We start from the raw sequence: 13,212 nt of genomic DNA, 5'->3' as shown, positions 1-13,212 counted from the left end.
CTCAACACCAGGTCCGGTCACTCAGAGGTTTTCCTCAAAGACACATGTGTTTTCACATGCCTTAGAGACTCAGGTCAAGGTCCTTCTGCTCACTGCGCACGGTCTCTCCCAACACATGTACTTAATTTTTATATCCCTTATTTATACATAAATGTTATTTTGGCCTTTTGTTCTTAAAAACAGGATTTGGCAACACATAGATTGCAAGGAAAAGTAAAAATTCCAAATTTAGAGTGTCTCTCAATGCCCACGTATGTTCTTATACTTCACTCTCAATCTCTACATTCAGTGAAATTGTTTCTGTATAACATCTCTGAATAAAAATATCCCAGGTTGTCATGGTGACATAGTTCTTTTCTTGGAAGAACCCTGTATCCTGGTGCATGGTGGTGGAACCTTTCCTTTGCAACCAATTTACCATTTTCAGGATCCTGATATTCCATCTGGGGTTGCTAGAGCAGTGGCAAAGTAAAGATTTTATTTAGAGCAGGGCAGAAACTGTTCTGAAAGCTGTTGGAATCCTCCAAGATTATATGTTCTGGAGTGGTTTTTGATGAAAACATCACCATAATCAGCCTTGCTAGAATTTGTCATTTCTTTCCTAATCTGTATGGGCTAATTAAATTTAGATCTCTTGATGTCTGGGCATTTAAAACAGAGGTGTGATGGTAGGAATTTGACAGACAGGATGAAAAATTCAGGTTAGCTCTTCAATCCAGCCCCAAACTCTTCCTTAGTTTCCATCTTTCAGTCCTAAATGGGGCCTTTGCAGATTTGAGTGCCTACAGACACTTATGTATGTTACAGAATTGAACTTGCTTCTGACAAATGATCTTGCTGCCTGGTTCTGTCTGTTTCAGGGCTCCCTCTTTCTGGAAAAATATTAAAGAGCAAGAGCAGACCTTAGCAGGTGTTCCTTGGACACACAGAGAATGAAGGCACTGAGCAATGGCATTTCAGAGGGCATGAGAAAACTACATGTCAGCAAGTAAAAATGCTCCCTGTGGTTGATAGCCATTCAAGGAGAGGAATTATGCTTTCTCCAATGAATAAAATAAGTGCTACGTGATGGTGCCTGTAGCAAATATTTTGATCCGTTCATACCAAAACTGGACATTAAGCTGTTAGAAATATGTCCTTCATGAAGGCAAACATCAAGATGTAGGGTGTATATCACTTTATTCTCTGCAGTGAATCTGTAGTTCATACTTATCTAAGCCTGGGAAGTCTAAGATGATAGAGGTAAAAAAATTATTCTTAAAGGGAATCTTAAAGCTATTATATTATATTTAATACATAACAAGTCTACCACAAAGAAGCCAAAAGTTTATCAAAACCTTATTCTTTTGAGTGATACTTTATTAGCTTAATTATAGGTATAGTGTTATTTCATTGTGGTTAGAATTGCAGATAAGTAGTTACAAGTTGATGACTAATTGGCAAAGAAGACAAAACAAATACAGCATTGAGGGACTCCCTGGTGACAAAGGGATTAAAGTTTCAGTGTTATCAAACTATCACCAGCCTCTGCGACATGAGTTTCATCCCTGCCAGGGAGCTGACCCACATGGTGCAGCAGACCTCTCCTGTCTCTCCGCTGCTCCCCTCATCAGTGTATTTCAGTAGATCTGCCTGTTCTTTGCCCCATTCTGTCTCTGGTGAATTGTCTTACCCCCCACATCTCTGGCCTACACATAAATAAAAATAAATCTTAAAACAAAACAAAATAAATCTAACATTGAACTGGCTTGGTAGGAAAAAGGCTTCAGAGTCTTGGAGTTCATACAAATAGCAAATACCTCAATAATATTCCATTGTGTGTATATATCCCACATTTGTTTATCTTTCATCAGCTCACGGGTATTTGGGTGTTTTCCTCTTATTATCTACCATGCATAACATTACCATGAACTTTCAGGAAATTGTTTGTTCTGAGTATATACTTAGGAGTGGAATGGCTGGGTCATCTGCTAGCTCTGTTTACATTTTTGAGCAATTTCTACTGTTTTCTACAGAAAATGATTCATTGAAAATTTTCACCAATTTATGAGGGGCCCATTTTTCCATGTCCTTGACACTTCTTGTTTCTATTTTTTAAAAAGAGTAATCTGTGCTTGCTTGCTTGCTTGCTAGGGATGCCATAACCCAGTACCACAGATTTGCACAGAGATATATTTTCTCACACTTCTGGAGGCAAGAAGACCAAGATGAGTATTGGTGGCGTGGTTTCTTCTGAGGACAGCTCTCCTTGCCTTGTAGATGGCAGTCACTGAGAGTCTTCACATTGTCTTTTCTCTTTGTCTCTGCTGTCATTTTATAAGACAACCAGTCATACTTGATTAGTGTCCACCCATGTGACCTCATTTTACCTTAATTACCACTTTAAGCATCTCCTATGGCTTTGATTTGCATTTACCTGTTGACTAACGAGGCATTTTTTTCATGTGCTGTCTGGTTGGTTATCTGTGTATCTCCTTGGTGAAAGGTGCATGCAGATCCTTTGCTATTTCTATGTTGGGTTATTTGTCCTTTATTGAGTTTTAAGAGTTCTTTATATATTCTAGACATGAAATCCTTCCCAGAGCCATGATTTGCATATATATATTTTTGCATTCTGTGGATTCTTTTACCTATCTCTTTTGATATGCAAAAGTTTTACATTTTGATGATATCCATTTTTTAAAAAAAGATCTATTTATTCATTTATACAAGCACTGGGTACTGTCAGACGCATGGGAGGGTGAGCGAATTCACCAGAGCCAGAGCAGAAAGCAGAACAGGCAGACTGATGAAGTGCACTGCTGAGGGGAGCAGCGGGGCATGGTAGGAGACGTCTGCGCGCCATGTGGAACCATCCCCCTGGGCTGGGGATTGAACCGCGCTGCAGAGGCTGCAGGCAGTGTCGCAGCCCAGCCCTCAACCACTGCGCCACCAAGGAGGCCCAATATCCTTTTTTAAAAAGTTTGGTTGCTTGTGCCTTTGGTTTCATAGCTAAGAAACCATTTCACAATCCAATATCATGAAGATAAACATTAATTTCCTTCTAAGAGTCTTATACTTCTAGTGCCCAAGTCTTAAATCCATCCTCAGCTAATTTTACTATATGCTGTTAGGTGGGAGTCCAAATTCATTTGCATGTGGAAATTCAGTTATTCTAGCAGCACTTGGTGGAAAGATTATCTCCCAGCCCCGGACCCCAGTCACTGAATGAGCTTGTGATCCTTGCTGAAAAATCATGGACTCTAAATGGGTGGATATATTTCTGAACCCAACGCTATGTCCTTTGTCTACGTGTTTGCCCTCCTCCACTACCACACAGCCTCGATTACTGCAACTTTTTTTTTTTTTTTTTTTTTAGCATTTGTGTCATCGCTTCTATTTCTCTTCAAGGCCAGTTCCACCCAGTTCACCAACTGTCCATTTCCCCATCGTAACTATGTCTTTCTGCCGCTCTGTGACGTGGTCGTAAGGGATCCTGATCCAGCACATGACTCTCAGGCGCGTATCACCTGCTTTCTTTATCAAGCCCAACAAAATAACTCTCTCTCTTTCTTATTTGTTACTGTGTTGCCCAATGTCCTTGCAATCCAAACATTGAATTTGAAGGAAGTCTGAAAATACTGCATCCCGATCCGCTGATCAGGAATCCCAAAATGGAGCTCTGAGAGCTGGCTGCAAGCCAGGAGCTGTGTAGCCAGGAGGCGAGCGATAGTGAGCCGATTACTGCAACTTTGTAGTAAGTTTGGAAGTTAGGAAGGACTTTGTCAAGACCGTTTTGGCTACTCAGAGTTCCCTGAAAGTCCACTGGAATCTAAGTAAGTCTCGGCTGTTCTCGTAATGAAGAGCTCCAGCTCGAGGAGCAACCGAGGCGCCTGCCGCCATACGTGCGAGCGCGGGTCCGAATTTAAGGCGACGCTCCCGGAAGCGGCGCGGCGTGACCCGGAATTAGAGCAGCCGCTGGCCGGAAGCGCCCGCTCACCCGGAAGCGGAGCCGGAGGCGGAGGCACCGCCTAGCTCCGCCCCCTCGCCGCAGCGCCGCGGGTGGGGAGCGGGGCCGGCCGCGGCGCGCTAGATCCCCGATGGTACCTGGCCGGCGGCGGCTGCGGCGGCGGCGGGAGCATGACCTCGCCCCGGGAGCGGGGCGCCGACCTGGCCCGTTTCTACACCGTCACCGAACCCCGACGACACCGCAGGGGCTACACGGTGTATAAGGTCACCGCCCGGGTGAGCGCGGGGTCCGGCGCCGGAGCCGTCGGAGTCGGGACCGGCGGGGCTGGCGTATGGGGCCCCGGGGCCGGGGGTGCGACTTGCGGGGCGCGCGTGTCTGGGGGCGCCTGGGCGGGGGCGGGTGGCCCTCGCCAGTCCCCGCCGCAGGGCAGCCGCGTCCGCGTCCAGGGCGGGGCGGGCGTCTGACAGCAGAGCGCTGACTCGGTCCCGTCTCTCTTGGACTTTCTCTTCGGAGGCTGGAATTTGCAGAAGTGGTTTGCTTGCTCCGAGACACGATACGGTGGAGAAAGGTGTTCATCTGTGTACTGTGGATTTCTGTAGTAAATCCTGCGGAGCCTGACCTTTCAGCGTCAGGCGTGCACCGAGGGGAGCCGTCAGTGTGCGGACCCCAGCCCGCCATCTTGTCGTTTCCCCTGAGTTTTCAATTGGAGACTTGGGGATTTTACTGAGGTGTCTTGTGTGAATTGTCACAACTTCAAAGTTGTGAGCCTCCTCTGTTCCATCATCGAAAGGATCCAGTTTTTAGTACCGACTTTGTTGCGTTGCTCGTCTTAAGTTCTAAATACAGCTTGCACGTCCACTCGAGAAGCATCAGTCTGTATGTAGTGCACCTAAGCAGGGTGCGCTTGTGTATCAGGCCTTGCTGGACATCACCCAGCTGAATCCAACTGTAATGATCGGGAAACTGAGGTTCAAGGATTTAGTAACCTGCTGAGTTTCCGTTGCAACCAACAGCACATCGGGGATTTGAGACCAGTTCTGTTTAATATCACGTTATGTAAAAAGGTAACAATTACCTTATCATAATTTTTAAAAAGAGGTGTGGGATGAGCAGTATTGACATTTGGAGAAAGCGACCATCATGTGTGACAGAGCTCAGCCCAGGAAGCAGGTCTTGAGAAGAAATAGAAGGAAAAGTAGATTTAGGTAAGCAGAGTTTGGGGGCATGGGAGTGACACACGGTTTATGCACATGGTGTGACAATTCTGGCAAACAAAAGAAGATGAGATGAACAATTTTAAGGATAAGATGACCAGGCTGCACCGGCAAGTGCTCCCCCCTTCCCCCAACAAAAAAAATTAAAAGGCCACCAGGCCATTGTTGCAGGGACTATGCTGAGTACTGGGGAGATTTGCTACTCCCCATTTGTAGGTAAGGTGGTTATGTAGGTGGAGTATTAGTTTCAGTGTGTAAGACATTATAGGTAAAGGGTAAATTCTACCACACTTGAAATCTTTGCCATCACCAGACCCTTCTTAAATCTGGACCTGGTTTCCTACCATTGCTTAGAGCCTTAGTGCCACCTCTGGTCTGCGGTGTGTCTCAGCTCTGTTTGTCCCTTTGTATTTACACCATTGACACTGCGTTGCTGCTTCTGTGTGAGTACTGCTAAGTAGTTTTTTTTTTTTTTTTTTTTTTTAAAGATTTATTTATTTATTTATACAAGCACTGGGTACAGTCAGAAGCACAGGAGGGTGAGAGAATTCACCAGAGCCAGAGCAGGGAGCAGAGCAGGCAGAAGGACCGAAGTACACTGCTGAGGGGAGCAGCGGGCGGCAGGAGAGGTCTGCGCGCCATGAGGGACCCTCCTCCGGTGGCCGGGGAGCAGCCGGAATCGAACTGGCGCTGCAGAGGCTGCGGGCAGCTTCGCAACCCAGCGCTCAACCGCTGCGCCACTGGGGAGGCCCACTGCTAAGTAGTTTTAGAGCAGGTCTCTGTTTTTGGTATTTGTTATCATTTATGTCACTGAAGAGAAAATGCTGTTTCCCTTTCCCTTTGCCTTTCTTTTTTTTTTTTTTCCCTCACCTTTAGAGGCAGCACCCTCAGTTTGGCTCTAGGCGCAGAGTGCTGTGAGGGATACAAGACTGAGAAACAGGGGCTTTAAAAGCTGCCGTGTCACCTCCCTGCGGGTCTCTCACCCATGTGTGTTCCAACCAGTCCAGGTCCAAGACGCCAGTGCATCTTCTTCATGTGTCTCTGCTCCTTGTGCCTCCTCCAGGCTCCTCCTGCTCTCCTGCTTCCTTCTTTCCTTCCCCAGGCTTCTCTCCAGCTTCTCCTCCCTGCTCAGCTCCATCCTCCTTTGGGTGGAACAGGGAACCTGGCACTCCCCTTTTCCTGGACACCACCCTGTTACTAGACTCCGGGAAAGAGCTTGGGCTTTGGGGGGACTGGCTGCTTTTGGCTTGAGGGGCTCAGGAGTGTGAGCAATTAGGATAGGTGGGGAAAGATGGGAAGAATCTTGTCAGGTGGGAGGAGAGGAGAGAGCAGAAGCAGGCCTGCAGGTGGGTGCACTTTAGTGGGGAGCACTGGGTGTTCTTTGGTTAACCTAAGTGAGGCCTTTACTATCTTCTTGGGTAGTGAGCAATTTTCTGAAATAACTTTCACAACAGCGTTAGTTGGCCACTGAGGGGCACCAAGTCTGAGAACTAACTGCCACAGATTGCCGTGGTGGTTTGACCTGCAGAGTGACTGACCTGCCTTTTTCTTGCTTTGTGTCCTCACTCACTGTTAGTTTGTTTTTTAACTTTAAGCTATGAGGGCCAATGTGGAGATAGACCTTGTAAGTAATTGCTTAAACTTCTAAATTAGTAAAATATTTTTTGAGATGTAGGAGAAAAACCTCTTTACTCGGGAGAATTGGTCAGAGCTCGACTCCCCTGTGAGGGCTTCCCCAGAGGGAGGCGCCTCTGTGACTGGCTGGCTGCCAGCCTTGCAGAACACCCGCTCTCCTTGAGCTTTGTAGGGCTCTTTTATGCAGGAGTGGCTTGGCATCCCTGGAACTACCTGTGATATCTGGGTGGCACAAGTGCCCTTCCCTCCTCCTATAGTGCGCTGGCTTTCTCGGCCCTGTAGGTGAGGCAGCTCGAGGCAGGACGCAGGTTGCCAACAGCTTTCCTAACTGTTGCTTACTGATTTTTAGCTAGAAAAAGTGTTTCAATTCAGAATTGGAGATTGGTAATCTCTTTCAAGATTGCCTTTCGTTGTTTGTTTAAAGATTCATTTTGCTTGATTATGCACACAAGATCTGGGATGTAGGCCAAGGTATGGGCGGGGATGAGAGGATTCCCCAGAGACAGTGGGGAGCAGAATAGGCAGATCCACTGAAATCCACTGCTGAGGGGAGCAGCGGGGAGACAGGAGGGGTCTGCTGTGACATGTGGGTAGCTCCCTGCCAGGATGAAACTTGGGCCGCAGTGGCTCCCAATAGCTTGATAGTGCTGAGACTTACCCCTGCATCACCAGGGAGGCCTCTGCCTGTCATTCTATAGTTGGAGACACAGGTAGAAAAGAATCATCACCAGTGTTTTCTTCATGCTCAGTTTACAAAATTCCCCCACTGTCACACAGATTCTCAGTGACCAAGGTCAGTGGTAATTCTTGTCTGTGTTCCTTCATGAGTATGGAAAGCAAAAAGTATGCTTCTGAGTTTACAGGACAGCACTGCCTTAGGGCTTTATTTTGTTTATATGGAAGCACAATTTACATGCAGTAAAACACTCCAGTTGTCAGGTTGAGTTTGGGCTGGGCAAGCGCGTGCCTCATCGTTCACTGCTGTGCAAGTCTGCGGCACTCGTGTGTGAGCATCACTACGTCGTGCCCTCTCCTCAGCTCCTCCCAGGCAGCAGGTGTCAGCATTCTGAGGTGAGGTTTTAGAGAGGAGGTTGTGTTTTCTAGAATGTTATATAAATGGAGTCATGCAGTGGGCACTTCCTAGCCTGGCTCCCTCAGCACAGTGTGGTCCCTGAGACCCGTCCCTGTGGCTTGTGCCCTTTCACCACCACAGCTAGTCCTTCCCCTGTTGGTGGATGTTTGGTGGTTTCCAGTTTGGGGCTGTTACAGATACAGCCTCATGGACAGTTCGGTGCGAGTCTGTGTGGGGATGACCTTTAGTTTCTCTTGAGACCACACAGGCAGGATATGGAGTCTTGAAATCAGGCAGTCAGCCCTTTTTTTTTCCCCTTAAAATTGTTACAGTTACTCTAGACCTGCATTTCATGTAAAGTTCTAGAATCAGCTGGTCAGGATCTACAAGCACACCGGGTTTGACTTGATAACATAGAGACTGCAGGTCAGCTTTGAACATACTGAGACCTGACACAGCATTGTGTCTCCTGATCCGTGCACGTGTTGGTCACTCCGCCTTCCTTTGGTTTGAGCGGTGTTTTCTGGTTTCGTGTGTGCAGCCTTGCATGCCTGCAGAGTGATTCAGGCTTGCTTTCAGACCAGAAGAAGTTGCCTCGGGAGCACTTGTTGAGTAGTGACAGCAAACACAGGTGCTTGCTTTGGGCCAAGCACTTGGCTTCAAGGAGCCTTCCCCTGCAGCCGGGTGAGGAGCTGCTGCTCTCACATGTAATGAGGGTACGGGACGCAGAGTGGAGGGACTGGCCAGCTCCCGCGGTGGGCCATGGTGATGCTGTCAGTGGTGCTGTCCATCGAGTGCCGTGCTGCTGGCACCTCAGTAGGTGTGTGGGGATGTCTGGTGTCCCCCCAGGGTCTTCACGTAGTTGGATAACATGGAACAAAGGGCAGCACGGGCGTTAATGGAGAAGGTTGACTGAGCTGGACTTTTGAGTCTAAAAACTGCCATTTCGAAAACTCCAGAATGAAACACAGTCTGTGTCACCTGGAGATACCCTGCTTTCCAGTCTTGACCCTGTTCTCATGTTGCCTGGAAATCAGTTGCAGCTTCCCAGGAGCCCGCATGCTGCCCTGACCTCTCCGTAGGCGCAGCTTTGCCTTGGAACGCGCTTCCGCACTCTTCTAGGTTCAGCCCCTGCTGTCTGCAAGAGGCCTTCCTCGGGGCGGGCTCCCTGCAGGCCCCCATGAGCTGTGCTTGCTGCTGTCTCACTAACCCGGTGTTCCTGGTGCCTGGGGCCAGCCAGGTCCATGATAGGCGTCCTCAGGAGCCCGGCCAACACCCAGCATACTGGCGCTGACCCGTACTTTCCTGGATCTGCGCTCCTGCCTGAGCCAGGCCAATGCTGCAGGGCACTGCTCGGAGCTACTCATCCTCCCCAGCCTCCCTCATGGGCCCTTTTTTCACTCTTCTCTCCACACCCAGCCCTTGGCGCTCACTGATCTTCCCACCTTATACTTTTGCCTTTTCTAGGGTGTCATGGAAATAGAATCTTACATTATTTAACCTTTTGAGTTTGTCTTTCCCCATTTTTATTGGGTTGTTTCCTTTCTATTGGAGTTTTGAGAGTTCTCTACTTTTTCTGGATGTCCTTTTTTTTATTTTATTATAAATTTTATTTTTATATTCCCCATACAATTGTGACCCCCTTATTTTGACCCCAATCCCTCCCCTCCCCTCTCCCCACCCCCCATAGAGTGTCTCTGGTTCATAGTTGTTTTTTTTTAAAGATTTATTTATTTATTATTTATACAAGCACTGGGTACAGTCAGAAGTGTGGGAGGGTGAGAGAATTCACCAGAGCCAGAGCGGGGAGCAGAGCAGGCAGAAGGACCGAAGTACACTGCTGAGGGGAGCAGCGGGCGGCAGGAGAGGTCTGCGCGCCATGTGGGACCCTCCTCCGGTGGCCGGGGAGCAGCCGGGGATCGAACAGGCCCTGCAGAGGCTGCGGGCAGCTTCGCAACCGAGCGCTCAACCGCTGCGCCACCGGGGAGGCCCCATAGTTGTTTCTTGATTTTGATTTTTACTTTCTTGTGGTTACTCTTTTTCCTGGTCCCTTATTTAAGTTTTCTAGATTCCTGCTATGAGTGAGACCATCCGGTATTTTTCTTTTTCTTTCTGGCTTATTTCGCTGAGCATGATCCCTTCCAGCGCCATCCATGTTGCTGCAAATTGCATGTGTTTATCTTTTTTGAATGCTGAGTAATACTCCATGGTGTATATGTACCACATCTTCTTGATCCAGTCATCTATTTTTGGGCATTTGGGTTGTTTCCAAAGGTTAGCTATTGTAAATAGTGCTGCTATAAACATAGGGGTGCAGGTGTTCTTTGGAATTGATGTTTCTGTGTCCTTTAGGTAAATACCTAGGAGTGGAATTGCTGGATCATATGGAAGCTCTATGTTTAGTAGGTCCAGAAATCTCCACACAGCTCTCCATAGTGGTTGGACCAGTTTGAACTCCCACCAACAGTGCAGAAGAGTTCCTTTTTCTCCACACCCTCGCCAACATTTGTTGTTGCTAGTTTTTTTAATATGTGCCATTCTCACTGGTGTAAGATGGTATCTCATGGTAGTTTTGATTTGCATTTCCCTGATGACAAGTGATGTTGAACATTTTTTCATATGCCTGTTGGCCATTTGCATTTCCTCTTCAGAGAAGTTTCTTTTTAGCTCTTCTGCTCATTTTTGGACTGGATTATTTTCTTTGTTGTTGTTGAGTCTCATCAGCTCTTTGCAGATTTTTGTGATCAGTCCTTTATCATTAGTGTTGTGTGCAAAAATGTTCTCCCAGTTGGTGGGGTTTCTCTTTGTTTTTGTTATTGTCTCTTTTGCTGTGCAGAAGCTCTTTAATTTGATGTAGTCCCAGCTGTTTATCTTTGCCTTCACTATCACTGCTTTGTGCGATGTGTCTGTAAAGATGTCTTTGATGTGCAATTCACGTAGTGTTTCACCTATATTTCCTTCTATGTATTTTATGGCTTCAGGTCTTATGTCTAGTTCTTTAATCCATTTTGAGTTGATTTTTGTGTATGGTGTGAGGTAGTGGTCAAGCTTCTTTCTTTTGCATGTAGCAACCCAGTTTTCCCAGCACCATTTATTGAACAAACTTTCTTTGCTCCTTTGTCAAAGATTAGTTGACCGTAAATCTGTGGGTTTATTTCTGGATTTTCTATTCTATTCCATTGGTCTGTATGTCTGTTCTTGTTTCAATACCATGCAGTTTTGATGATTATGGCTTTGTAGTATAGTTTGAAGTCTGGGAGTGTGATGCCACCATTCCCTTCTTTTTTTTTCAGGAGAGCTTTGGCTATTCGGGGTTTTTGGTGATTCCATATGAATTTCATCAATAATTGTTCTATTTCTTTGAAGAATGACATTGAAATTTTGATTGGAATAGCATTGAATCTGTATATTGCTTTTGGTAGGATGGCCATTTTAATAATGTTTATTCTTCCAATCCCTGAGCAGGGGATGTCTTTCCATTTCTTTGTGTCTTCTTCTATTTCTTTTAACAGTGTTTTATAGTTTTCTTTGTATAGGTCCTTTACCTCTTTTGTTAGATTTATTCCCAAATATTTGATTTTTTTGTTTCGATAATAAAAGGGATGGTTTTTTGATTTCTTCTTGTTCAGATTTATTGTTTGTGTATAGGAAGGCTACTGACTTTTGCGTGTTGATTTTGTATCCTGCCTGGATGTATGTTTTTTTGGTTCAATATGTAATTTGCAAGTCTTTTCTCCCAGCGTGTAGCTTATCTTTATGTTCTCTTAATAGTGTGTTTTGCACACATGCAATTTGCAGCAACATGGATGGCACTGGAAGGGATCATGCTCAGCGAAATAAGCCAAAAGAAAAAGAAAAATACCGGATGGTCTCACTCATAGCAGGAATCTAGAAAACTTAAATAAGGGACCAGGAAAACGAATAACTATAAGAAAGTGAAAATCAAAATCAACAAAAAACTACGAACCAGAGACACTTTTAGGGGGGTGGGGGTGGGAGGGGAGGGATTGGGGTCAGAATGGGGGGGGGCTGCAATTGTATGGGGAATATAAAAATAAAATTTATTATTAAAAAAATAAAAATAAAAAAAATAGTGTGTTTTGCAAAGCAAAAAAAAAAAAAAAAAAGGTGATGACGGGTTTTCATCTTTTTCTTCTCTGGACCCTTTCAGTGTCTCTAAGCCCCTCACAGACCCCGAGCACACTCCCCTACCCCCCACCCCCAAGTTTCATTGTTTGGCCCTTCACATTTAGGATGGTGATTCAGTTTGAGATGATTTTGTGGAAGGTGGGAGGGTCAGGTGGAGATTCATCTCTGGCATGCGGATATCCAGTCACGACAGAACACCTTTGCATGCCAGGGACTGCAGTCAGGGATTCGATTTCACCTCTGTGCAAAATCATCTGGCCAAGAATGTGTGGCTCTGCTCCTGTTTGGTTGGGTACCACAGGTTTATACTAAGCAGGTTTCAAGTTAGGTGGTATGCTTCCTCTGACTATTCTTTCCTGAAATTCTTGATTATTAGTTCCTTTGCCTTCCTGTATAAAATTGAGAATCAGCCTGTTTAGATCTGTAAGGATTTGGATTTGGAATAGAATTACATTAAACATGCGGTTCACCTGGTGGTGCAGTGGGTTGAGCGCAGTGCTGTGAAGCTGTCTGCAGCCTCTGCAGTGTGGGTTCGATCTCAGCCAGCCAGGATCGAATACATGGTGTGGCAGACCTCTCCTGTCTTGGCCCCTGCTCCCCTCAGCAGTGTGTTTCAGTCAGTCTGCCTCTTCTGCTCTCCACTCTGTCTCTGGTGAATTCTCTCACCCTCCTGCACATTTGGCCTGTATCCCAGTTCTTGTATGCATGAATAAATAAATCTTAAACAAAAAAACCTGCAGTTCAGTTTAGGGGGAAATGGATAATCATTATTACATTGAATGTTCAACTCTGATACATACATATGTCTTGCCAGTAATTCAGGTGTTCTTTGCTCTCATTGGCATTTTATAGTTTTCAGCATTAGATGCTGACAGTAGTTCAACTTTTAACAGTTTAGTACTATTGTAAATAGTATTTTAATATTCAGTTTTCAGTTTTTCATGGTTGGAATAAATTAATTTGATTCACTTGTGATGACCTGTCCTAGGTGTGTTGGGCAGAGTTGTTTTTTCTACGGAGACGATACATGTTGTCTAACAAAGGAGGTAGTTTTATTTCTCCTTCCTATCTGAATGTCTGATTTCTCTCTCTGGCCATATTTCAGTGGCTAGGACTTCTTGTCCGCTGAGGAGTGGAAGTGGACATCTTCGCCTTACCCTTCATCTGAGAAGGCAGTGGGTCGGACTTACCCT

The 13,212-nt window shown here is 45.9% G+C and overlaps 1 protein-coding gene across 8 annotated transcripts in view; it reads left to right on the top strand.

Moving 5' to 3' along the window:
- The first annotated feature begins 4,082 nt into the window (after positions 1-4,082).
- The window catches only part of RPS6KC1 (ribosomal protein S6 kinase C1), a 153,189-nt gene continuing 144,059 nt past the window's right edge, over positions 4,083-13,212 (top strand). For all 8 annotated transcript variants that reach the window (XM_037496710.2, XM_037496714.2, XM_037496707.2 and 5 more), the window contains exon 1: positions 4,083-4,224. In XM_037496710.2, coding sequence (XP_037352607.1) covers positions 4,120-4,224 — 105 coding nt within the window. In that variant the 5' untranslated portion in view covers positions 4,083-4,119. The remainder of the gene's footprint in view (positions 4,225-13,212) is intronic.

The sequence above is a fragment of the Talpa occidentalis genome, unplaced genomic scaffold (assembly GCF_014898055.3).
Source record: "Talpa occidentalis isolate TD23 unplaced genomic scaffold, MPIMG_talOcc4v2.1 talOcc4.8, whole genome shotgun sequence".
Lineage (NCBI taxonomy): Eukaryota > Metazoa > Chordata > Mammalia > Eulipotyphla > Talpidae > Talpa > Talpa occidentalis.
Note: the sequence above shows the minus strand (reverse complement) of the source record. Positions and strands in the feature narration are given on the sequence as shown.